Below are 27,051 nucleotides of genomic sequence, written 5' to 3'. Positions count from 1 at the left end.
GCTATGAAATTATTAAGTTATTATTACTCCTCTAATAGGCTGCAATTGATAGGCAGGAACATTTTCATTCTTTTGCAAAGGATTTAAAATTTGGCTTCATAGTCTAATGGTAAAATATTGGTGTGCAGATGGGTTTCTTCAATAGCAGAAGAGCAGACAGATGCTGGATCCTGCTCATACCCTTGTAGACAGATGACTACAGAGACATAGAGGAGCACTTATATAGCTCTAACTTGTTCAAATAAAACTGTGATTATGGTCAAAAGTGAGCAACCAGTGAAACACTGTTGAGAAAATGTTAAAAATCACAATTGTTTATGCATTGCTTTTTTTGAGAGAGAGTTTATTGAGTGCCCAAAGACACTTTGACAGAATATGAGAAACACTGGTGGCACAAAGACAAATGTCCAAAGTTAGACTGCAACTATGTTCTCATAAACTCAGATGGCTCCTCATCTGTCCAAGCACATTGCTGCTCCCAAAGGTTGTTAAGACACGCTAAACTGTTGCTATCAATTTCATAAAATCAGGCTCCCTCTGAGGAACAAAATAATAAAAACTGCAGTTCAAAAGTTTATATGTGACTGCAGCCTGGCATGTGCTTTAATATTCAATCAAAGAGAAAAGATAAAGCTTTTTAAATTATTATTATTTTTTAACGGCTGAAAACAAGAAAAAACCCAGAGAACTCAAAGAACATATTACATTATCACTTGTTTTAAGTGGGGAAGTTCTAAAATTTCACAAAAACATCGAAAACTTTTAAAACCAATATTCTCATAAGAAGAGAAATACAAGATATAATCTGCATCCATTCACTAACTAAAGTCACTTCACAAACACTATGCCTGTTCACCTGTCTGTCCATTTGTTCATCTCCCCAAATATAAAGCATCCAATCCTTGAACTCTTTCAATCAAAAATAACAGGAAGATTATATCAAACTCATAAAAGTCAACAACTTGATCTGGTACCAAAGCCCCAGCTGTCTGAAAACTCAGTTCTTTGCTGCTGTGGTTTCTGAAGCAGGAGAGGCAGCAGCTGGTAACAGCTGGAGCCGAACTGCTGCTTTGACATGTGTAGGAGAGAGGGGGAGGGATGGAAGGGCGCTACTGGGTAGCTCAGGTAACACGCGGCTTCTCAGTCCTGATGCTCACAGGACAGCCTGCTTTCTGGAAGGAAGCAACATCTAAGTCCTCTTGTTAGACCTTAAACAAAATGGCATAGAATTCTGAGAGCGCAGCTCATAGAAAAATGATGAATTCTCAGCTAGGAGAATGTTAGAGAATGGAAATTGTTTATTTATTTCTTTACACTGTTCTCTATCTAGTTGTTTTGTTATATATTATTTATTTCGAGCTTCTTACCTGGTAATGTGGGTCCTCCAAGAGCTACACATGAAGCAATATCCCACGTGAATTCATGGGGTGGTAATGCTATTGCAGAAAGCAGATAAATCCCACACAGAATTCCTTAACTAAATTCTGAGAAAATATTTTTATATCCCAGTACTGCAGTGCTGTCCCTCAACTGCATCAAGGGCTTGATGCCACTTCTCTAAGTTCTATACATTTGTCCTATCCCTAGCAATTCAGGGCCTAGAAATTCACCTTCATTTGTACCTGTAACATTCTTTCTTTCATTTTCATTAACAATTACATTTGAAAGAGAAGAAATGAAGAACAAATGCAGACTTGAACAGCTGCAGGAGTTAAGACAAACCAAAATGCAAGAAACCTTGCAATATCTTGGCCAAAAAAATCAGTCTGCTTTTCTCCTGATTAAACTGAATAGATACACATTTGTACCTGTATGCATTACATATTAAAGAAGCATTTATGAAAAACATAATAAAGGTTGCTGCATAACTAAGTAGTGGTAGGAAAGCTAAGTCATCTTCTGTTGGATCATGTAAATTTTTTCAACATCTTTTTGACTATGTTCTATAGTCATATTCAGTTATCTTATATACATAACCTCTGTATCAATGCTTAAAGAGGCAAGCACAGTACCTTTGATTTAGATGCCAGAAGAAGTGCAAGTGGAATTTTTTGGAGGCATAGCTGTTGATATATATGAGAAATTCTGATTTTTGTTGAAATGAAAAATTGTGTGAAGTTGGTATCAAAAGGGATTTGGAACTGAAACATTTGCCCCTTCAGCAAATACCAAACAAACCCATTACTACCTGACTCTTCTAGACAAGTATATCCTGTGGCACTGCAAAGAAGCAGAATCTTGCTCTTTACTCATTTTCTATCTATTGTATTCCATGCCAAAAATGGTAGAGGAAAAAAAGAGGAAACTTCTCAACATATATGATGATCAGAATATGAACATCTGATGTAAATCATTCCTTTATCTCCCATATATAGCTAAGAGTAGTATAAAGACGTGACAGCTATGCTAAGGGAAGCATATAGTATACAAACAACACATTTACTTAACACAGAAAGATACAATAATCATCCTGGCTTCTTTAAAATCAACCCAGCAAAACAGTATGGGAATTATATTATATGACTTATAGATAAAATCTGACCCATAATTTTATCTGGTTCAATGCTATGCCTGTTTTATTTTTCTGTGTACAAGAACAGAAGGAGAAACAAAGTTCCTGGGTCAAAAAAGAGGGAAATTACCATGAACAGTATTTATCTAATTTATTTCATCATTCTACTCTTATGTGTATAATTGAAATACTTTTGAATCCCAGTGGGACAGAAGAGATTTGTCTTTGAGAGTACAACTGCTTTGTTAAAATTTCCTCTTTGAGCAGGGCTTGGTTTTTAATCATTCATGTAGAGTTGTTCCCCTTTATTCACCACTGTTTAGTTTACCCAGTGTTTGAAAACCTTGCCCTGTGACACTGATTGCAAAAGGATGTGAAGTCTGTGTCCCTTACTTAGCACTTCAGTACAGCACAACTGACACGGTGCTGACTCACTTGCCTGTTGTTGCTGTAGGCGAGTCAGCTCTGCAAAACATGTGATGAGACTTTGAAGTCCCTGGCAGAAATCTGGGACAATAATTATATAAATACAGGATTTATAAATACATATTTGCATATTTTCTGTAAAGAATAGTATGCAATATTTGCAGAGTACTTTGAAACCAGGAAGTGAGAAGGATAAAAATATTGTATTTTTTTCCCCTTATAACGTGTGATTAAAAGTATGACTTAGACCAAAAGAAAAGGATATGAGGTAACTAAAGTAGACAGGCACCCATGGTTCTCTTTGCCATGAATTTCCTCCTATAAGTGTTTGTAAACATTTCACCTGAATTTAATACAACATCTGAGTCTATGTCCAAATGTCTGTATGGTCAAAAGCCAAGGTGTAAATCTACAGTGACAAATCATGCTATCAACTCTTCTTACTTGATGTGTATCATATTTCCTATGGTAAATGCTATCCAGTTATCCAAAACAGATTTCCTAGTAGCAAGTAGCAAGGCAGGGAATAGATACACATTTCAGGGCAATAACATTCCACATATCTATGTTTCTTTCACAATAAAATGATAGGCTGTTCTGTATCTCTGTAACTCTTTCTGCTACAAAGTCTCCAAATCAGCTTAGACCTGTTGTATTAATCTGGAATTCTTTTTCTCCTTCCAGATTTATACTCTAGTCCCTTTCTGCTTTTGCAAATGAAAATACTATGTTTTATAGAAAGATAACAGGTACTCTTGCTTATTGGTGGCCATAAAATAACAACACATCTTTACTTTTATTTATTACTTTATATAATCTTCCATTATTCAAGATAATGAGCATAGACTATATGCAGCATGACAGCTCAAGTTACTACATTAAGGCAGCATAAAACCACTTACATATACATATACGATCAAGTTGTTCCAGGGAAATCTAAACCATAGCTTTTCCCAAATAAACATTACAGGAGAGTACATGAGCAATTGCCACATTGACTAAAGCGACTAGATCTCAAATTTTTCTAAAGGACCCTCAAGTGCCATAGCTGCTGACATTAAAATTATAATTCATTGTAGCTGACAAATGTTTACATTTTTATTTCTATAAAGAATGGTTCCATTCGTGCATTATTAAAGTTCAGGTCATATTTACAGCTTTTATTTTAAGTTCATTGTCATATTTACTCTTTTCAATTCATCTTTTACAGTTCAGAAGTCTTAAATATTTTTTAGATCTTCTGCATTGTGAAAACACATGGGAGTTGGACTGGATTTAAACCCCTTGCCACATGTTGGTTTTTAATAAGATCAGTCTCTTGACTGGTTAGATTTATTGTTTAATTAGGTAGAAAATGACAAATTACAAGAGATACATCAAAATAGCAAATACCAAAGAATATCGGAAGAATCATAAATGAAGCTCCCTGCATATATATTTTTGGAATAACCACGAGGATGGTCATTTAACCTAGGGGAAGGCTCCATTCACAAACAGGTTTTTAATGAATTGTACTGTTCAAATAATAATTGTCTCACTGCTTGGTGGTTTACGATCACCAACACCTGTGTGCTTTGGGAGCTATAAAAGCCATTCTGTTCACTATGGAAAACTTGAACTGCAAAACAAAGAAGGCACAGAATTATTTTCTGCATCTCCTCACTGTGGGCTGGATTCACAGGAACAAATTTTCAATGGCTCACTCTGAAATGTTCCTTTGGGTATTCCTATATATGCATTTTTCTGTAATGATTCCTGCTTTCAGCATTACTACAGCCTAAACAGAAAGGGAGTATGTAAAGGTTTCTGCAATTGGAAAGGCTATCAATGTATTTTTGAAGAGCATGAGTTTGATTAAAAAAGAACAAGGGAAAACCATAGCACCGGATGTCTCCCTTGCTAAGTGATAGTTGCTAAGATCTCCCCTACTCTACAAAGCATCACAAACAAGATGACCTTTTTAGGAAAACAGAAACCCAGAGCCTTAAACATGCACCACACATAAATACATCATATATAAAAGAATGATACCAGCTACACAAGGAGCTCAATAAACTTAAAACTCTAAGACTCTCAAAATGTCCGTGTTTGGAGTCACAACCAAACTTCAGGGCTCTGAAATACTGCTGCAAAATCACAACTGCCTCGAACCCCAAATACTTCTCCTCTTATTCTAGTATTTCTAAGTTTTATATAAATTAATGATAATTGAATCTCAGGTTCATGGTCTGGTACCTTACTGTCCCTTTAGAGGAGCTATTACCGCGGTGATAAGATTGCTTAAATTAAGCTGTCTTTTTCACAGTGCTTGGCTCATTGCCAGTGCATTGAAGGGAGATTTCAGTCCATTCAGCACAGCATTAACCTTACTGCCAACACTGCTAAATGGGTTATAGGAACTAGAAAAAAATGTGATTTAAAAAAAGAATGGGACGAGCATATATGTAAAATACTAACGCATGATACAGGAGTAAAAATGAACACACTGAAAAACAAAGTGATTTTCAATATGTAGACAGAAAATAATTCAAATGCTTAAGTAATTCAAATATAAAACTTGGCTCAAAATAAGCATGTTCATCTATGGGGGGTCTGTAACATGCTATAGGGAGCATCTGAGGTACTGTAAGCTAATAACACATCTTTGATGTTAACAGTTTTATTCTTTTGGAATTTAACTGAACTGAAAATAAAACAGAAATGAAAAAAATGGAAAAATGAGAGATTTATGAAAACAAACACTGAGCCAACTAATGGAGCATGGAGAAAATGAAAAAACACTCCTTTGAATTGTCAGGATTTAATACATATTCCATAAAAAGCAGTAAGCTGTGTTCAGATGGGGCTGTCAGAGATGATGACAATGTAAATCATAAGATTTGAAACATTAGAGCAAAGTATCTATGAAACTTGCAAAAAACCAATTATTTTAGTGGAGAGGAAGAGAACAGGCAATAGGTTGCGAGTACTTACTCTGGGGGAGCAGAAGAAATCAATTTATCTAAGAGCCCAATAACATTATCCTGAAGAAGAGAATCAATGCTTCCTGTGTTTTTATGTGGTGAGAAAAGTCTTTCAGTCTTTTTCTCGTAATACAAATTAGTTTTCTGTGTGACAGAATAAAATCACTGCATGTTCATATGACATTTTAATAATGGATAAGTTGTTTTTCCAATTGTGTGCATGCGTATAGGCATAATCTACATGTACATTTGAAGGCTGTGCAATGGTCTGCCGGTACAAAGAGCCGTTATGTCTTCTGCAGCTACAGTACAGTTTTTCTCCAATTACTTCATTCTCAGCTACTCTATGACTTGTACCTGGAAGACTTGAAGTCTTCCTAATTCCTCCCTTCACTTAGGTTGCTTCGAGTCAGATCCACCACCAGGAGGGCAGAGAACTTGGCAGTGGCAGAGCTCTGGACTGTTCTTGGCTTTGACAAAGGATGGTGTGAGCCTGCAAAAGCCATTGCCCTTCTCCTTTGAAAACAGTTGGGCCAGTAAGCTGGGTGCTGCTAAGAACGTTTTGTAGATGAACCCACAAAACTGTGTTTCAAAATTGCCCTCTTAAATAAAAAATATAGCCAAGTTTTAGTTTACAAAAAGCCTCTTCAAACTCATATCACAGTAAATATCCTTCCTAGACACTCTTCCAGCCTGAAGTAGGCTTCAAAGACCAACTGCATAAGAATACATCTCTAATCACAGAATCACAGAATAATAGAATGATTTGGGTTGGAAGGGACCCAAGGATCAAGTTTCAGCCCCCCTGCCAATGAGGTCTCTTTGCAGCGTTCTCTTCTCCAGGCTGAACAAGTCTCACCAATGTTAAACGTTTTCAGAACCACATTATTTTCTTTTACACAAATACGACACATTATGAGAAGCCTCATAAACTTGCCTAATTTCTGAGTATGCAGAAGTGAACAGGATTTAGAGTCACACAATTAGTTTTAGGGAATCATTTTCTGTCTGAAAAGTCTCTAATACTATGTGGCTGTAGCTAAACCATGCAAACACATGTGCTGTTTATGGATTAACAGGAGATACGGTTGAATAGAAAAGCTGAACATGTGCATTCTGATTTCCACCCAGTTATTACAGCAGGGAATAAATTACTGTCTCTAAATCTTCTTTTTGATTGCAAATGTTCCAAATTAGGAAAAAAAAATCTACTTGTATTAGTATGCAGATATTAGGTAGATTTTGTACTATTAAAGACTTACTACAGAAATACAGCTGCCGTTGACATGCTGCCCTTTATTTTACAGGATTATTTCTAATGGACAGATAAACATCAGTACAGGAGGAAGGCAAGAGAATCCAGGTATTAGGCCAATGTTTTTATTCAATTCTAGCTGAATCACTCTCTGTTAAAGACAGGAAAAAACAAGCTGCTATCCTTTCTTCTTCTCTAAAGCTAGGCTGTGGACTAAAGCAGTGAAACAGTGACCACGTATATTCTTTATTACAACGTTTCCCTACTATGTCACTTGTTCTCACACAAACTGCAGATACATCTTGGTGAACAGTCTTGCAGATTCTCCTTTCAGATGCCTTTCAGACACCTTCACAGGAGAGGCTGCAGATGGCTAACAGAGCGCGCTAAGAACAGCTGAAACAACCACTGAAACTCAGGAATGTGGGAAATTCCCAGAGGGAGTGAATTGCCAAAAGGTAGCCAGCAGTATAGATTCCAGTCTGAATCCCTAGTCCACTGCATAGCACTTTCAGTTAGAGATCTTAGCTGTAAGCAGGTACTAAGAAATTACACTAGAAAATGTAGTAAGCACTACTTATGAGAAGGATGAAAACTGTAAAAGGTTAAAAAATAAAATAAAATAAAATAAAATAAAATAAAATAAAATAAAATAAAATAAAATAAAATAAAATAAAATAAAATAAAATAAAATAAAATAAAATAGAAGATTTAAAACAGCAAAGTACTTTCCTCAGCAAGGAAGTCTGAAGAGAAAATAGTGAACAGGGATGCAGAAAGGCTAATTAAGATCTACTTAAGTGTTGATTGAAGGAAACCAAAAGATACTCAGTTGGCACACAATGCCTAGGGAAAAACCTTTCGCATAGCAGAAGGTATGGACAGATAAGCCTGTTACATCACAAGAGACAGAGATTTATCTTTATAAAGATTATGCAAGCAGAAGCTCTGATCCTAGCCATCTCTTGAATATTGATTTTTTTAAAGTGCATTTAAAAAGCAATGGAATTTCAATGATAATGATGTATTAATATTTGAAACTTGTATTTTTTATTATCTTCAATGTATGTTACTTCACTATTATTCCTTTATTGCCTTTTTTTTCCTGAACTATTCTCGTTCAATAAGATAAATATATTCTCTTTTGACTATGATTTAAATGACAAATTTCTATTTTGAAAGGATTTTCAAATATAAGCATTTGAAAAATAACTTTGTCTTTCAGACTCTATTTTGAAGAAGGACACTGAGATGAGAAATTTTCCTTATGTTTCATTTTGGAGGAAAGCTTCCAGCCTTTTTCATTTTTTTTTCTTTTTAGTGATTTATCTTTAAGATAAATAAGGAAAGTTTGACTGTAAAATGAATCAATTTACTCCCCAATTCTAACTTAACAACCTTTCAGTGAAAAAAAACCTGAATTTAACACTTCTGATTAGCAGCAGTTAATTGCTTAAAGATGTACACTAAAATTATGTAATAAAATAAAAACTTTTTTCTATAAAAGAAAAATTGCAGGTCTCAGTGATAATTGTGATAATTGGCAACACACATAGGATATACGTATATAAGCAAGAAAACACTTCTTTACATATTACCTTATATTCTCTTGATCAGATTAGTTGATCAGCAGAGATTCACCTGTGTTTCACCAACTGCCATTTTACAAGACCTAAAGGAAACCCTAGTCTAAAATTCTTGATGCTCTGCTCACGGTGAAGTGGAAAAAGAGAGTAGAAAATGAAGGGTTTGTGTTCTGTATCAAGTCAGCAAACACAGATTTGCTGAAATCCAACAAATTAGGTAATACTTAGTGAGAACAAAAAAACATATGATCAAAACGACAGAAGCAGCAGTTCGTGTACTTCTGCAGGCAGAATGTTGAGTACTGATTCACATGTTTGCTGGATACAGAGTGTATTTGCTTTCCATTATTTTCAGAATACATTATTTACGTGAATTGTGACTGAACCTGAAATTGAACTCTCCTCCTAGCTCCCAAAGATAAGGCTCTCCATGCTCCACACATGCCTTGTACCCGTATAAATTCTCTATTATCAGATGTGTTTCTTTACATGTATAAAGAAAAAGTTTAAATACACCTTGATGAAAATATTATTTTAATCTTATTTCCTACTGTTTCTTATCATCAGGAAGCCAAAGCTTGATCATCAGGAAGCCAAAGCTTGAAGACTGACTGAGACCAGAAGTGCCATACAACAACAATTAAACAAAACTTCTACCTGATGATTACAAAATTGGTCCATACCTGGTTTCCAGTGGTATGTTGCTGTTCAAGACCCAGCTGTTATGGAGATGCACAGAATCCTGTGTGCTGGTGGGGGGTGTTGGGGCAGCAGGGCTGGGCTGGCTGCGGGTCGTCATTGATCTCCTCTGCAGAGAGTCGGCTGCTGGTGGTGGTTTCCTGGTGCAGGTGCACGCATGTGGCGGTGGAGGCGGTGGTGGGAGAGGTCTGAATGTGAACTGGTTGTGTGGGCTCCCCGGCATGTCTGAAACAACACAGGGAGAAAACCCAGGGGCTTACTGCTTGGAAAACACTGGGAGAGCATGAGGATGATATATGATTTAATGGGATTAAAGCACTGTGAGCATTGTGCAACTGATCATGTTAACTCAGGTGTCAGTAAGCTGGTAGAACAATGTGAAATAATTTAAGATATAACACTCTACTGAAATGAAGAGTATTAGATACAGGCACAGTCTTCAGTGCTGCAGTTAGATCAACAAAAGAAAAAAAAAAAAAGAAAAAAAAAAAGATATAACATTTGTTTAATTTGTCCCAAGATTTTGGGGGAAATAAATAAATCAAATTGACACTGAATTGCTGCAAATACATCAACTAATTAAATCTCATCTAAGAAGAGCAGTGAAAAACAGACACAATACAAGAATTAGTCCAGCACTTCATATCAAGAGAGAAATAACAGAATAATTCCTACCATCTAGTAAATACCTCCTATAAAATATCATCAATACATTTCACCTACCCTGGTACTGCAATTGTGAAATGACTACTAGAAGAAGGCCATCTCACAGACTGTCTGAATGAACCACGTACCCGCAAAAGCTGAAGGCGGGTGGGCAGGGCAGCTCAGGGGTTCCACCACAGAGCAGGTGGTGATGGGTGTTAGGGGCATGGTGTGGGGACGCTTGTGGCCCTGACCCATGTGAACCTGAAAGCATTCCCTGTGAAGAACTGCTGCTGCCACCCATTTACAGCATGTGCTTTCTGGAAATTATGACATAGTTTGTCTTCAAGGTGAAGGATGAGAGCATGCCCCTTCCCTTCTTGGAGTAGCTGGCAGAAAAACAGCACTTTTTTCTCTGTGACAGCCACGATTTACCCCAGTTGGAGAAAGAAGGTTGTTTAGTGTTCCACATAAGCTTCTCTATGCTGTGGTAAGCAAAGCTGTCACGGATTTGGCCCAGGCTTAATCCTTTTAATTTCATTGATCTTTTATCAAGGCAGCATTCTTACAGTTGCATTAGGGTTTACACTGCAATATTAGTTTGCATATACCAGAAAAGCATTTCTAAGCATATTAGAAAATTGGAGGCCTCAGTAAATTAAATCACTGGAGTCAACAGTCCGGAGCTCTGAAATAAGCTGCTAAGGCACTTTCATATAATAATTAATCTCAGAAAATCCTGTATCCTGCTATTCTAGAATTGAAGCTCCTGAAATTTTGGACATATCATTTGACGTCCAGCATCCTTGAGTATTTGATCAGTGACTTTCCCGATCTTGTATCCAGTCTACAGAAGATTTGCAGGATTACTATACATACTACAATTTGCATGACAAACAATTCAATGCTCTTACTACTGTCCTGTCAGTTAGAAAATTACTGCCAGGAAACACAGATAGATGCTATAAAGTACTTCAAAAGCTATGCAGTAAATGTTGAGCATCCAAGGTGACTGCTTCTCTAGGTAAATGGGAAAAACCTGTGGAATCAGTACAGCAACACACCTTTAAGTTCCTTTCTTCCTCTTTTACTGCCCCTGTTCTGACAATAGCTACCATTTGCTGACTAATAGGTTAGTTTGTTCCATGCAATAAGCTGGTTCTGCTTTATGAACCATAAAGTATTTCTGTTGGTGGGGTACATAATATATACCAGTGCTATTTCTCACGATAAATTAATGCACCAGATTTCCTGGGGGATTCCTTTTTAATTATCACACTTGTCACCCCTTCCTGCAGCTACTGCATCAAAGAAAACCTCACATTGCATTCTGAAGTATTTTGGTGATTTGAAGACAGGTCTTCTGCATTAGCCCTTCACTTCAATAAAACATTGTGAATTCATCAAGCTGAGAATCTGGCCTGAGTTTCCAATTAGCTTTTACGGACTCCCTAATTTAGCAAAGTTATTTTTATTTTGCTTGAAACTAAGTCTACATCTCATTAACTTTATATTTACACCACAAAAAATTGTTTCTTGGAGTATAAAACAGCATTGTATCTAAATCTGCACAGTCACGATTCGGCAGGGCCCTGACTAAACAGCAGGCTTTGTAAAATAATTTCATGGAAAACCATTTAAATACCTAAAAAGGGAAACTACACAAACTGATTTGTCTAAAGTCACGAAGTTTCCAGTGTATGAGAGCAGTACAGAAATTAACTTAGCCTAATGCAGCATAATGCTACCTATCCACAAGAACACCTGCTTTTATTTTTAATGATTGCTAATAATGTTTAGATTTTAAAATTTTTTAGACAAAAATGTTTATGTATGATCTGCAAATATAACATTGTTTCCAATGTGTTTATTAACAGAGTAGAAGTTTGAATTAATCTAAAAACGTTGCGACAATCATGGTTTCAGCTCAGTTTCCATTTACAACAATATCCAACAGATCAGATTCTCATCTGAGCAGCATGCAGGCCAGAAGAGGTGCTCTTGGACCTCATGGATGGACTTCCTGTCAAAGTAGTACTGTTCCCACCTGCACATGAACTTATCTTTTATTTATTTCCTTATTTCAGTCAGAAAGGGTTCTTTAGAATAGTTGAATTCACACTGCTATTATTTTTTAAAGAGTTCTCTCATTTCCAAGAGCATGTCTAGAACTCTATGTTACCTAAAGGCATAAACATGACATTCTGCTCTCTTTGCACTTCCCTGTTAATACCAGATCTGCTTTAACTCACACATTGCCCATCCACTCCACAAACTGCATTTAATATTTTTTTTCATTCCTCTTTTTTTAGGGATTTCTCTTTCATTCTTCAATGAATATTAATTTGTTCATTTTTTTTTTTCTTTTGAGACAACTCCCAAACTCTAAAGGAGAGAATGCTGTATTGATGCCAGCTATAAAAAGGGTGAACCCTCACTTCAAGGATTTCTACTCACCCTCCTTTCTTTTAAGCTTGATAGGAGGAGTTCTGGTTCTGCGCTGGATGTTTCTTCAACTTTAGTTTTGACTCATCATTCTGACTCATCGCTTTGGATGGCCCTTAATCAATATTGAAAACAACCTGCTCTGTGGCAGTGGAATAATAAGTCTCAGTATCCTACAGTTGAAGTGTGCAGACCTAAACAGCTCCTTTCCAGTTGTTGAGTTTTCCTGCTATTTATTTTTCCTTCAGGGGACACCACAATTCATATTTTTCTCTTCTAGTAAGCAAGCATTTCTTTTCTACAGCAAGAGGAAAGGATCTTAAAGAGGAAAGGCCATCTACTTGGAACTTGCCTTCCTTGGCCTTGCTGGGCTGTGCACTGCCCTTCTGGCCAGTGCAACTGACCAGCCGTTCCGTGGCACAAACCAATGGGCAACAAAAGCCTTCACATCTACTTTTCCCAAAAGTCAGGATAAAATGCCTTCATTATCTTGAAGATGCAGCAGAATTGCTTTAGAGCCTTGTAAAAAAATGAAATAAGAAACTTTATCAACTAACTACCACCACCCAAAACAATTATTTTTTTAAAACAAGCCAGGAATTTGGAAAACATTTTCCTAAAAATTTTGAAGCATACCTCACTATACTTCTCAGATCCATGAAGTAAGAGAGAGTAATTGAACAGTTTTACCATTCACTGACAAGACTACAACGGCCTGCATTGTTACTCAGTGAAGTATATCAGGGAGAATATATTAAAAAGTAATGAGCATTAAAAGGTTTGCATCTAACCTGCAGTACTTTCAAAATATTTTAATATTTTTTTCAGTTCCTAAATTCATTTTTTATTGGTATGTTTTATTCTACCAGACATGCCTCAGCTGAGTAAAAATTAGCTTGCAAGTCATTATTTAATGAACAGAATAGCAGCATATGCTCAGAGATGTCAGTGCGGGTTTCTATTCTGTGGATACAGTACTACTCAGTTACAAACCTATCAGTAACTTTTTCTTAAGTAGAAGTGAATTATACTAATCCTATTTACAAAAATAGAGCCTTGGAACAGGTATCTCTGCATTGTGCAGTAAGGCATGTTTGACAGAAGGATCTTGCCCAGAGTCTTGCATCCGATCCATGTAAATGGGCACTGAAGAACTGGGAAACACTCTGCAGAGAAAACAAGCTCAATGCTTAAGACAACAGTTAAAAACCACAGAATAAAAAAAAATTCAATTTTACAATGAAATGCATGTACTGGGTCTAAGTGGATGAATTAAGAATTAAATACAGCCCTTAATACTGCAGAGTGCTACATGTTAATACTCTTATTGATCTTGTGCAAGTCTTTATGTTGTTTCCTTCTATTCCAGATTTGATTCTATGGGATTATGTCTTCAGACTTATTCTGTTTCCATGAATTTCCTAATGACCTTTGCAAGTCCATAATTATTTGCTGTATTTCTCTGAATTCCTTTTGTTCGTCCTGTGATATATTTTGAGAAAATGTAAATATATTAAAAAATGTAAATGAGTAAACATCTATTTTGATAACCTCCTTTGCACTTGCTCCTTCAGACACAGCTTGGTGTTAAGAAGGTCTTCTATATTCACAAAATGCTTTGCTTTTAGCACTTTGACAGAGCACTAAATTGTGAAAGTATCTTTAACACCAATTTGCCCTTGCACTATAGTTTTGATCTATATGTTTTTGGTTTCCCCCCTCCATCTTTCAATCAGTAAATCCTCCAGAACACAAGTTATCAAACATCCCTGAAGAATTCTACAAACCATATGGTCTTATGCAACATAAAGATTATAATGCAATGAGAGCTTACAAACTAAAGGTCACATGGATTCAAAGTCCACATACTAAGCAAGAGAGACTTAGAGACCTCCAGAGACCTCCCTGCCACAGGATATCCAGACAGATTAATAGAAGGAAGGAACAACTAAGCAAAGTACATAACAAATAGGGAGTTCTGAGCCCTTCATTAATCAGTATGGATATCAGCTGATACAGTCAAGACTAGAATTTCATACCACACTGCCAACTCTTACGAGAACAAACCCAGTGTATCATCATTTAGGGGCTGTACAGAAAATACAGGGTTTCACTTCCAAGGAAAAATTGACAGAGATCTTAAGCCATACATTTTGAACAGCCTCAACAAAAAAAATATACAGGTAGATTTGTATTGTGATGATATAATGATGTAAGACTAATTTGTTATATTAAACACAGTCAAATAGTCTAACGTGTTCATATAGGACTCATTAAATGTTTCCTTTATATTCCTTGCGCCACAGTAGTTCAATTCACTTGGATCCTTTACAGTCACACAACACATTAATAGTTTCCATCTCATAATTCCTAGATCACTTTAAAAGGAAAAAATAGTGAAAATAGAATACTAACAATTTTCCAATGCCAACTTGCTTCTTCTTCTGTTTCTTCAGCATAGTCAAGTTTAGCCACATTGAGAAAGGAAATACAGCCATTCAACTCTTTCACAAAAGCAAGTAACATTTGCACTGAATGACATACAGCATCTGTGCAGCCTCATTATATAGGCCACAAGAAAGGTAAAGACTTCATATGAACTTTGTGCAGAACATCTTTTTCTATTTTTACAACAATAAAAACCTGTTCTCTAAGACCAAAGCGACTACATTTTGTAAACACTTGTAAGGAACTTCATTCTAGCAAAATTTATGAGAATATAAACATATAGTTTCAAACACCAATGTAAAAAGGAAAGGTGGGAGCATTACCAGCAAGCACTTACCTATTGTGCTTTTACAGAGGTCAGTGCTTTCTCTTTCTGTAACTTTGCTTAGTACACTATCTTGTGAAACAGTGATATATTCACCTAAAATTCCTTCTGAAGTCCATATTTATTTTGGAATATTAATACAAAACACTATTTTAATTTACATTTTTGGTCTATTTCAAATAAACAAATGCTGGCTTACTTAAGGTCGACTTGGAAATCTTTGCAAGTCATACAATACAAATGATTTTATCTAAATATAATATGATATCAAATACCAATACCATACAACACAATCTGGTACTTGATCTAGAGGCTGAAAACACTGCTTGTGGTAGGGGCTGGAACCTGATGATCCTTGAGGTTCCTTCCAACCCAAGCCAATCTGTGACTCCATGAAAACTCCAAGCTATAGAGAGTACAAGGTCTTTTGTATTTGGGCTGCTGTTGTCACAATGGTGATGTTCCTGGGCTCTAAGGTAAGACATCAATTAATAGTGTGATGAAAGCAGAAAAGAAAATACTGGAGACTTTGCAGCATAAGAAAATAAGAAACAGCTATTTCAGAATTGTCTCTGTAAACAAACTGCTTCTTTACACAGCTTAGGAAAGAGGTGGGAGAAATTTTCACACCAAAGAATGGAGGTTTCAACTCATTAGAGAAGGGAAGGCAGTGATTTATCACTAGGGAGCTGTCACACAGCAGCCCTTTCTAACTTCACTGATAGGATGAATTTAATAATATTCTCCTTTTCAAGATTCAAAAGATTCTGGCATTTGTCTTTTTTGCCCACCGTATGCCTAGCCTGTCAATTTTTACTTTGTAAAATTCTTGTAATAAGACTGATAAGATTCTTTTTTTTGGGTGTGTGGGTGGAAGTGTTTTTCTTATCATTCTGATGATACAAGTGTTAATATACTCAAACCTAGAAGAAGTGGTTGTGGGCCCAAAGCCATCTATTTTTTATTTTTTTTTCTCCAGCTATATCAGCTAGTGCAATAAAATACATTACCTTTCCTGACAAACTTTGCCTCACTTAGAGGCACTTATATCTGTAGACTATTAGAGCTCCAACAGCACTATTCCTCCTTAATTAACTCCATCACTCAGTGTTTTAACTTGGGAGTCTGACTGCTGAAGTAGAATAATTTTGGACATAAACACTGCACTGTAAGGTGCCATCTCTCTCTGTGCTGTATTTTGTAACCAGCAATGAGTTTCAGGTTATAATGCTTTGTATTGTGGATAATAGACAAGTTTTAAATATTTTCACACAGAAGCACCTGACAATATAATCATGCTGAAGGGTGTTTGTAAAAAACAAGCATTGCCAAAAGGGAGCAAAACATCACAGCTCCTGAGGGGCTTTTATCCAGCTGAATTGCCTGAATTATAGCTTTACTGTATGGTATTTCTTCATATGTCTGTAAGTATCACTATCCTGTACGTATAATATTTATATGAAAAACATCACATCTATGTGAAATGCTCAAATATATGTCAATTAATATGACAGCTGAGAAATGAAACAATCTTACTCAGTCCCTTCATGGCATTTGTTGCAGGTGGTAAAGAGCACAATAGAATGGATCCATCATCTCAAATCTCCTTGTAAATCATTGCAGCATGTTCAGACATGATAGGCCTGTTGGTGTCTGAATCACAGGGGTCAAGGAAAAAACATGGGGGGAGGGAAAAGGAGCACAGCACTCCAGCTACAGTGGAGAACAAGAGAACAGCCTCACCAACTAGCTTGTGCTTGCAGAGGTTTGGCAGATCAAGCTGCTGCTGGTACACTTAATATCACACAGCATTCATAGAGGTGGTGATTGACAGCTCTCAGTCAGCTTAAAAGCAGTATTTCAGGAGAATGCATAATTCCCGCTTTTACTTAAAAGTGAGGGGTTCATTCAATATCACAAGTTGTAAATTCTACTGGTGGCAGATCACCGGGGACATTACAATCACTATTCTAAAACTCTGAACAAAGCAAGGGAGATTATGGCTTACACAGTAAGTTCAGCTTTACAAAAGCCTGACAACTACAGGTAGCCTGGCAGCAAATTTTGATGACCTTAGAGGTGAACAGATTTTCATTGAAGAGCAGTTTATGATTGGTAAAATAGGTTGCAACCAGCCACGGCTCTAAAAATTAATGGTTCCCCAGTTATAGATGGCTTTTGAATGAGTGATATATATTCAAGTTTTGGCCTTTGTGTCATTAAATTCATTAGCTGTGAGGGCTTTTAAAAAGGGATCTATGGGTAGTGGAATTAGAAACTATAAATCATACTGAATACACAATGTATTTAGCCCAGTGGTTCAGTGGAACATGGACACGTTAAACCATTTCGTTAACAACCTCTCTATGACAGATGGTAACCTTGCCCGCTTGCCTCTTACCTGCCCCATATGTGTTCCTGCTATTTTGATGCATTTTCAGGAAGCAGGCCTGCTGAGCTATAACCATGTTACAGGCCCAAATACGTAAAAATCCCCACAATGTTTGAACTCACAGCACAAGGATGGCCAAGGAGAGGGCTTGTCCACTTGATTGCCACAACAACTTCCGGAGAGACACAGCCCTGCTCAGCTTCCAGCCTTGCCACGAGACGGAGCAGATTGATAAATATAAAATATCCTGCAGCTCTACAGAAATGTGAAAGGATGGTAAACCTTATTTAAACCTGCGAGTTACACTGGGACACAACCAGCTCAGTAGCACCACCTGCCCTGCATGCTCCTCAGCTGGCTGGGATAAGGTGCCAGGCATCACCCTATCTATGGAAACTCACCAAGCTATCACTTGGTTGGCAGCTCTCAACCTTGCTCTAAGCTTCCTTCTGGGTGTAAGTGCCTGAACACTTCGGATTCAAGCACAAATCCCAGCTCCAGCTTCTCCCACCTGCATATGTAAAGGTTTAGTGTTGCAGATCACTGTATCAATCACTGTATCACATGCAGCAGCAGCTCCTGACATCATTTTGCAGGACATAAATAAAAGTAACCATCCATTTGTATCATTAACAACATGTACGAACAAAGGGGCTTGAAGCTTTTCTGGCTTATTCAGTAGTTGTGATTCTAACCTCATATACTTACTTCATTTTAAAGACAATCCTTTTAGAATGACTTAAACAAGAGAGCATAGGGAGAGATACAGACCAGTTCCTACATTCATAATATTCCAAAGAACATGTTTATAGCTTACATAAGAGAATGAAGGTGTCTGTTTTATCCAATAAAACAGTACTCCATATGCTTTTATTATAGATATCACGCTGACATCAAATGACTTGATAAGAACATCTTTACAAATATTTCCAGTGACTGTTATATGACTATTGGGAGTATTAAAAAATATATTTATCTGTGGTTATATAGTAACCTGTGGAGGGGAGGAAATAATAGCTGTGAAATGTGTCTGCAAAGTGGAAATGTGCAGAATTTAACTATGGCTTTATATGGCAATGCATACATCTATCTCAAATTCATTCAAATAACATGAATTTAGTAATGTTTTTATAAAAAAGTGTTTTTATCTGTCTCTCCTTGAATATATTCAGATACATGTGACCCCTCCTATGCTCTTCTCTGAGCAGTCTGATCTATAAAATAATTTGCAACTAATATATAAATTACAGTAGGAAATTCTCCCAACAATCCTACTGACTCCCTCTTGGCCAGAGCAGAGAGCTTGTAGTACACCAGACTGTTTCCTTCAGCTTTACTTCTATCCTGCTTCACAGATAACATCTGTCATCTTTCAGCTAACAGATTTCTTAGAGAAGAGTTAAGACAAAATACAGATATAAAATATACAAGGGCTACTTGAAAACTAGCACCTCCTAGTTCATTATGTTGGCTCTCAACACCAGAAGTGTTAGTTAATGCTATTTTCACAGAAATAAATAGGAAACATTACTTTTGGAAGTCATATATGTCCATTTAAAGTTTCATTTCTGAAGAGAGAGAGAGAAAAAAAAAAAAAAGAATAATTTTAAAATCCTCTATAGTTCTCAATTAAATATAGAATTATAGGTCTAAATAAGAGAAAAAACATATTTTTTAAATAAAATATAGAATTATAGGTCTAAATAAGAGAAAAATATATATATATATATTTTAAATAAAATCAATACAGAAATCCTGGCTGCCCTTCCTGGCTACCAATGATGTCTTATTTAGACAGGAGGTTGCATGCCATTGCCAGAGAGCTTAGCAGAAAGGTGTTTGTCACTCACCTAATGATTTTACATGGTATCTAAATTACTCTATACTAGCTAAAGAATATGCTTCAGTGTAAAATGAGCAGACTGACTGCTTCTGCCTTTTATCCCTAGAGGCAGCAGGTTCCTGTCCCTCATAGTTTAATCCACGAATAAAAGAAATACTTTTACAAAAAGATCTATTTCTGCCATTGATGCTTGCTAGCATTTTGTTTCAGAATGCTGACATTTCTCCTATAGCACTATGCTTGCTTGGAGGAAAGACAATATTACATGTGTAAGTGATGTAAACAACAAATCAATTATTTTTACAAAGAAAAGAAAAACTCCTCTATGGAAAGACCAAATAGCAACATACAAACAGCCTGAAAATGAATGTAACAGACTAGGCATAAACACACAGCTTTCAAGTCAGTCTCTCAAATGCTTACTTAGGATTTTTTTTGGTTTTTTTTTTTGCAAGAAAGCATGTGGATTTTCAGATGCACCAACATGCTGACACTGCTCTGCTGAAGTTGCCGCTGTGCCCTACTTCTTCACAAGGGTTCAGGACTTTTAGCTGCACTCTTACACTCCTGTGAAGACAGGAGCTGAGCATCCATCAGGTACCCCTCAGGTCACTTTGGTACCAACTAATTCAGACAGCCAGCTTTAGGAAATGGGCTTTGACAAGCTTCTCCTATTGCTCTTGCTCAACTTCCAAAGGAAATCCGGTGTAATTTAAAATTCATAAAGATGACATCATTTGTGGCATTAATAGGTGATAAAAGTTCTCTGTGATCATTTCCTCAGTTAACCTCGATGCATTTCTAAGTTGCTTTTCATTCAAAGCTTATCTATAGGCAGTTATTTAAACTCTTTGTAACTAAGACACGCATTTTTGAATATTATTAGAAATTACATCTATAAAATATCGTATAAAACCTTCAAAACAAAAGCATAAAGAAGTATCAAGGGTAACATACTTTTTCATAAGAATCTAACCAACAAAGTATTTTAATGAGTGCACATCTATTAAGAGAATTCTCAGGATGCAGTAATTATTATTCATTTTCTAGAATTGTTTCACCATGAAGCTTTATGCTACTACGGGGACTTTAATGTTTATGTTTTGTGACGGCTGCATTGACTATTAAAAAGCAATTTGGCTGACATTTTAAGTCTTTTGTTGCCAGTTTTAATTGGATTGTTCACCAAGCATCAACTCCCCCGTTAGCTGCAAAAATTACAGCCCGACGTCAGTTTATAGTAATGACTGTTTAATGATTTTTATCCTGTCAGTATGCCAGCTTCGTATGGATGCATGCATGATTAGTTTCATATCAAGACCTGTAATTAAATAATTGAAACCTAAACAAAGCAGAATACCAAACAGGAACACATCTATAATAAAGGCTCCAAGATTTTCTAAGACATTTGTTACTAATTAAAAAATTATTAACGTTTTAAGGTCTAACAGTGCAGAAGTTGGTGTTAGAGGAAAAAGTTCTCTGCATCTTTTCCAAATTCACAGCTGCAGAAGAAATTTCCCTTTCTGCAATGCAAAGTTGGAGAGCTCACAGCAATGAGTCTTTGCTTATCATTCTTAAAATTGACTCAAAACTATTCAGTGCTTCTTAGTAGCTATATTTTTGGTAGCTTTCCAGGCCAGGCTAAGCTTCTTTTTGATAAACAGTTCTAAGATACAATGACAATTATGCCTCTGCTGAAACTTACAGCTCTTATAATAAGAAAATGAGCATGCAAACAGCAGAAATTGCAATTCTTGCAAGAAAACTGTTATTCTGCATTCAGTTCTGAAACCCATGCCCAACTCCTACATACTTCAGAAGTTCTGATAGTTACAACAAACAGTGGTCTTATAAAGACAACTCTTTGAAAGTGTGAAATATTGCTGGAAGCGCAGAGCAGTGAGCCCAGAGCAGGGCCAGCCCTGCAGAGCCGGCAAGTGTCTCCCTTCTCACCCAGCTCCAACAGAGCTCAGAAGCCAGAGGCTTTCTGGAGAGCTCCACACCTGATATTTTTTTGGCCATCTGACACAGATAGTAACTTCCCGTAGGCACTTCAACTCTTGAACTTTCACATTATGCACAATTTGACACCTAGGAAGCTCAGAGAAAAAATCATCATCAAAAGAATGAACTTTCAAAGGGTTTCCACTACCTTACTAATAAGCAAATACACACGATAAAATCTGAGCTGAGGTGCCTGTGAAACAATATCTCTATAAACAGAATTGGTACGTGTATCGATTCCCATTAAACTTAGACCCCAGAGTTCAAATAGCAGACTTCATTGTGTTATGCATTTGGTAAGTATTCAGGCAAATTTCTGCAGTTTATAGCAACTGAGAAGAACTTCTGTTCATCTATTTTCAGGCTTGACTTTTATGGGCTATAGTGACCTGGTAGAAAATATTAACCTACTGGAAAGTCAATAGATTTTCAAGGTTGCTTCATTTTTATGTAGAAAAAGCTGTATTCCTAACAGAATCATTCATTTTCCTTTTATTGTCTGGATGATGGTTTAAAACCTGTCCTGACCAAACTTCAGAGCAGATGGCTTTATTTGAAAGATTTCGGGGTAAATTGAGGACCCATCTCTTTTCCCAGTTACAAGAGCATGATATGGGATTACCTCCATTGATTTCAATTATGCTATTCCACCTTGGTTCACTAGACACAACCAGAGAAGCCTGCACTGCACTCCAACCTTTTTGGAGGCACGTCCTTTTTTTCTTTTTCTTTTTTTTTTTGAGTATATATTTAGAAACAGAAAATTTGCCACTTCAGAATTACATCTGCAGAGCAATGACAATTCTATTCCAGGAAAGAGGCTCCTGCATTTGTGATTTAGAAAGGGGTGATCACTGAATCAGTGCAATGTAGGTTGGCACAAACTTATTTAAACCTGTAAATATAAGAGGGCCAGCAAAGGCATGTGAATCAGTAGGTGAAAACTTACACTGAAAAATGCAACATACCTCCAAGCTGCTTGCTGAGTTCTCCATCCATCTCCAAATGCTCAGAAAATGGACCTATGTTAAACCAGTGAGCAGCTCAATGAAAACCTCTTTGCTGTGTAAAGCTTTACTAATAGAATGCAACAGCATGAATAACTAAAGCAAGTTGCACAGAAAGCGAAAGGCAAGTGATGCTAAATCATTACTTATACACGAAGTGGAATACGTTGTTCCATTCTTGACACTTTTTCTTTTTTGGAACACTTCGGTATAAATAGAAGGTATTTACAAACAGGTGAGTAGAATAATGATGTGGAAAACCCACTATGTCAGGAGACGCTAAACAGACTGTGTAGTTTAAAGACAAGCAAGATGTAAATGATAGAGAAATAAGACAATTAGAATTCAATAGGTAAGCAGTTATTTACTCTCTTAATAAAAACACAATGGATCACTAAGTGAAACTGTTAGGAGACAAATTTAAAACTGATAAGAGGAACTTGTTTTTCTTTTTCTTTTCTTTTTTTTTTTTTTTTTCTTTAAACTATATTAAATCCAGGAAATTGTGAATGCTTTGCACATGAAATTTTATATAGATAATTATTCATTCACACAGAGTAAGCAGGCAATACACGCACAAACCTAAGCTTTTCTAAGTTTAAAACCCGGGTATAAAGAGGAAGCCATTTTATATGTTTGTTATGTATGTATGTTTTATGAATACAAAAAAAACCCTCAACTCCACTGAATACAAATTCCAAGGGAAAATAAAATTTAGACAGATATTCGCTCAGTTTATTTACAAGACTAACTTTTTATCACCTAGAAGGATTTTCTTTCATAGACCTTAACATATCAGCTCAGAGCAAAAGTATACGCATTGCTTGCTTCTCATACCCCATAGCATGTAAAACTACTTTCAGAAGGACTCTACCATCCTAAAAAAACAGACAAAAACAAAGCAAAACAATCAACAACAACAAAGCCCTGACAAAAATCAGACCCCATGGCAACAACTGCAAAACCCATGTCTTTAACAGAGATCCCGTAAAGCAATGGTACTTCTGTTCTATTAGGTTGAATTAATAGAGAATAGTTGAACGGCCAGTGTGAAACTTGTGCATGTCATTGCTGAGGATGTAAAATCACCTGGAAGATTTCCAGCAGAGATTCCATGAGTTACAAGAAAATTTTGCACTCAGTACCACTACAAATTCCTGGCAGAGCATGACTGCGTACAAGGGCTGGTGAAGCACACAGTGAGCACAAGAGCTCCCTTAATGTGCCAAAAGCAAGGGTGAGCTCTTGTCACTGGAGCAGAGCCTAGTCTCAGAGATGCTCCTTTCTCATAAGCAAGAAGCATGGATGAAGTGAGACACTGCCTTATCGTACTTTCCAATAACCCAGCTGAACACAAGGGAACTGCAAAGCGTGTTCCCTTGTTGGGCGCAGTAATACAGTCCTTCTCGCAGTCTCTCTTGTTGCTTCCACTGGTGCAATGAAGCTCTTTATTTTCTCTCCTAAGTTCTTATTGTCAAGCAAAACTGAGCAATGAACAGGGAAATAGTTGAGCTGACTGCAGAATTTGATTTAATACCCCTATAACACATTGAACATAAAAATGCACTATGGAAGTGCTAAGTCTTATTAGGCTTGCAATAGTGGATGCAAGGTGACAGCTTCCCTAGACTTGACAGTATTGCTCACCAGAAGACTACAGTGTGTAAAAGCATAACCAGGTCATCACATATTTTCTACCTAAGGGTAGAAAAAAGAGGAAGTGCTCCTCCTCACAAATCCAGAAATCTAACCCTGGCATCTTTCATCTGAGCATGGGAGGCTCAGCTTTATTTGCTATGTCTGACACAGAACTGGAGCTTGAATCCAAGGCGTTTGTAGCAGACACCTACTACTGAACATGCCACTCTGCACCCTTAACAGCTAGCTGGCAGAGGGATTTGAGCTTCTGTCAGGCACATAACATGGGAGCACCTGCCCCCTGCACTGCAGAGCAAGTCTGTCTTGCTGCTCCAATAAATATTTGATTATTTATATGTTCTGAAGTAGCTCCCAAGAGACAATTAGGAGAAAGAATGAGAAAGAGAGATGACTGATGTTGTACTAGGTGCTAGGATATCATTTTCAGTCATTTCCTTCACTGTCATTTGACTTTCCAGGTGAGTATCTTGACAAGTGCTTTGTCTCTGTGAACTTCATGCTCTGATGAAGAATTTCACCTCAGAACAGAGAACTCTTCTTTGGGGGAAAATCATTAGGATTGACACATTCCCTGAAATGTTTGGGTTTCAGCACAAGTGCAAAGGAATCCAATTTTGCATTTTAAAGCTCTAGCACAGAACTGCAGGCAGCCCTCCAGGGTGAGGGAGAAGGCAAGGTGCTGGACTTCCCTCCTGCAGGCAGCAGCAGGTGAAAAACAGACGGCCCCATGCCTACCTGCTGGGGAGGCCACCAGCTCTTCCCCTTGTCACTTCTTACTATACCTACTGAAAGTAATATAAGAATAAAAAAGAAAAAACAAAAAAGAAGGCAGATAGCCAACAGGAGCTTTTTGTTGATTTCAGTGGGAACTGCGTAAAACTCTTAGTGCATAATTTCAAATCCATTTAAAGCAGTGAATAACCAATTTACCAGTTTTCTTCAAACAGATGAAAAAGACTCCATGAATGCTGAATGTATCGACGCACTGCTGATGCCACAAAGACAGACTAATCTACCGTAGAGCCCAATAAAAATCAGATACCTGGTAATCTGCCTCTTTGTCAAGCAGTGCTCCCTCTAATCTCATACAGGAGAGATAAGAGACAGCATGGAAAGCTAAGAGGACAGCACTTTAGCCCTTTGTTTGAAAATTTCAATAGAGAGCATTTTTCAATACACTAAATGGGTTCTATTCAAATGCAGCACGAAAGTAAACGGTGTCTAGTTCAGTGCATACGGTGACCTGCCCCAGTTTGTAGTTGAACAAAAGCATAAAAGCAAATGATACAAGTTCCATTTTGCTATCCAGTATTTCATTAGGGAGCTAATTAAACTGGCTGCACTCAAATGCAGCGCATAAACAATACTACACATGAAGGGGAGCATTTCTGGGAAGATATTAGCTGATAGCACTGACATAAATGATTTTTTTTCCCTTTTCTCAACAGTCAGGAACAAAAAGCTTTTTCCCCGTTACCTCATCCTAAGTAGTTTTTCAAATCGAGCCCATGTTCACACTCACGCTGTCACTGATAATGGATCTTGTGTCAAATAAGAAGAGAGTAAAGGACTTGATAATAAGTGCAATTATAAAACATCAAAAATGGTAGATCAAAGTGGATTTCCTTTATTCCACTGTGTACAGTCACTTCACAGCTTCTCAGTGTTCCTGTCATGTGGCCCTGACAGGATGTATTAATTTTCTCTATTATCATAGCAACAAGAATGGCATACTTCAGAAAGCAGCTGACAAATGCAGCTCCTCATTATTACTCTGTCTTACTTTTATTCATTTTGTTTATAAAAACACTTTTTAAATCATCTTCTCCTGAGATTCTCAGGCACGATGATAGCCATCAAATGGTTGATAGCCTTGTGATAAACAAAGCTGAGGGACAGTCTGAAGCCTTCTAAGCACTGACAATCTCCGAAAAAGAACTGAATGTTACAACCTGCAAGACTTTCAAACCCAGTAATAAGTCAACATTAGGAGAACTTGAAAAGTTCACTTAACTATTCCCACTCTAAACCATTTTAAAAAGGTATCCATTTTCTCTAGATTTACTAAATTCTGCAAGGCAATTTACAGCAGAGATTGGTAATTTAGCATAAAAATTGCATTTGAAGAAGTAATAAAGCACAGAGCAACACAAAGCTTGGTTCCATTCCTCCTGTCCTGCCCCACAGGGGCTGCGACAGCTCCTGGTAGCTGCTCAGCTTGGTCAAGGCAGTGACAGCCAAATCCTTCTGAAGGAAAAAGTGCATGGCAAGAAAAGAGTTTTAGAGCATTTTCCTATGGGGAAAAATATGGATGGAGGCACTGAGCTGGAGGTCTGCTCAAGAAATTATGCTTAACTCTCCAAATACTAAAGCTCACAGGAATGTTTGTTTTTGAGCTGATTACAAAATATTGCAGTTGCTCTTGCTAATAAGCAGAGGAATACAGAAATGAGTCCAAACTGTAGATTGCATAATATAAACAAGCTTATGCAAAATAAAGTTCTGAAGGAATACACTGTCATACCAAATTGCATGCCTCTGTTGAAGTGAGTAAACCACAACAATTTGCGTTAAGTGAAAACTTAATATTACCACTAAAAACTGAAAATGATTATATTCAACATGCAGAATTTCGTAGGATAAATTCTGCTTTATACAGGCATGCCAATTAAAGGACTATATACAAAGCCCATAACATTACCCTGAATTTAGAGCATACTTGTACAGTATTGACTTTCATGACTAGTTCAAAAGGCTTACGCTAAATTATCCACAACATGCCATCCTGTCGTCACAAAGAATAACTACCTTCAATATTAGTATAAAAGTGGATGCAGCA

At 36.9% G+C, this 27,051-nt stretch overlaps 1 protein-coding gene across 13 annotated transcripts in view; it reads right to left on the bottom strand.

Moving 5' to 3' along the window:
- TENM1 (teneurin transmembrane protein 1) overlaps positions 1-27,051 on the bottom strand; it is a 782,075-nt gene that overhangs the window by 135,696 nt on the left and 619,328 nt on the right. For all 13 annotated transcript variants that reach the window (XM_085546285.1, XM_085546289.1, XM_085546287.1 and 10 more), the window contains one exon: positions 9,426-9,666. In XM_085546285.1, the coding sequence (XP_085402411.1) occupies positions 9,426-9,666 (241 nt within the window). The remainder of the gene's footprint in view (positions 1-9,425; positions 9,667-27,051) is intronic.

Source organism: Coturnix japonica, chromosome 4 (assembly GCF_054131305.1).
Source record: "Coturnix japonica strain WE chromosome 4, WE-NBRP24, whole genome shotgun sequence".
Lineage (NCBI taxonomy): Eukaryota > Metazoa > Chordata > Aves > Galliformes > Phasianidae > Coturnix > Coturnix japonica.
This window is presented reverse-complemented; position numbering and strand designations above follow the sequence as displayed.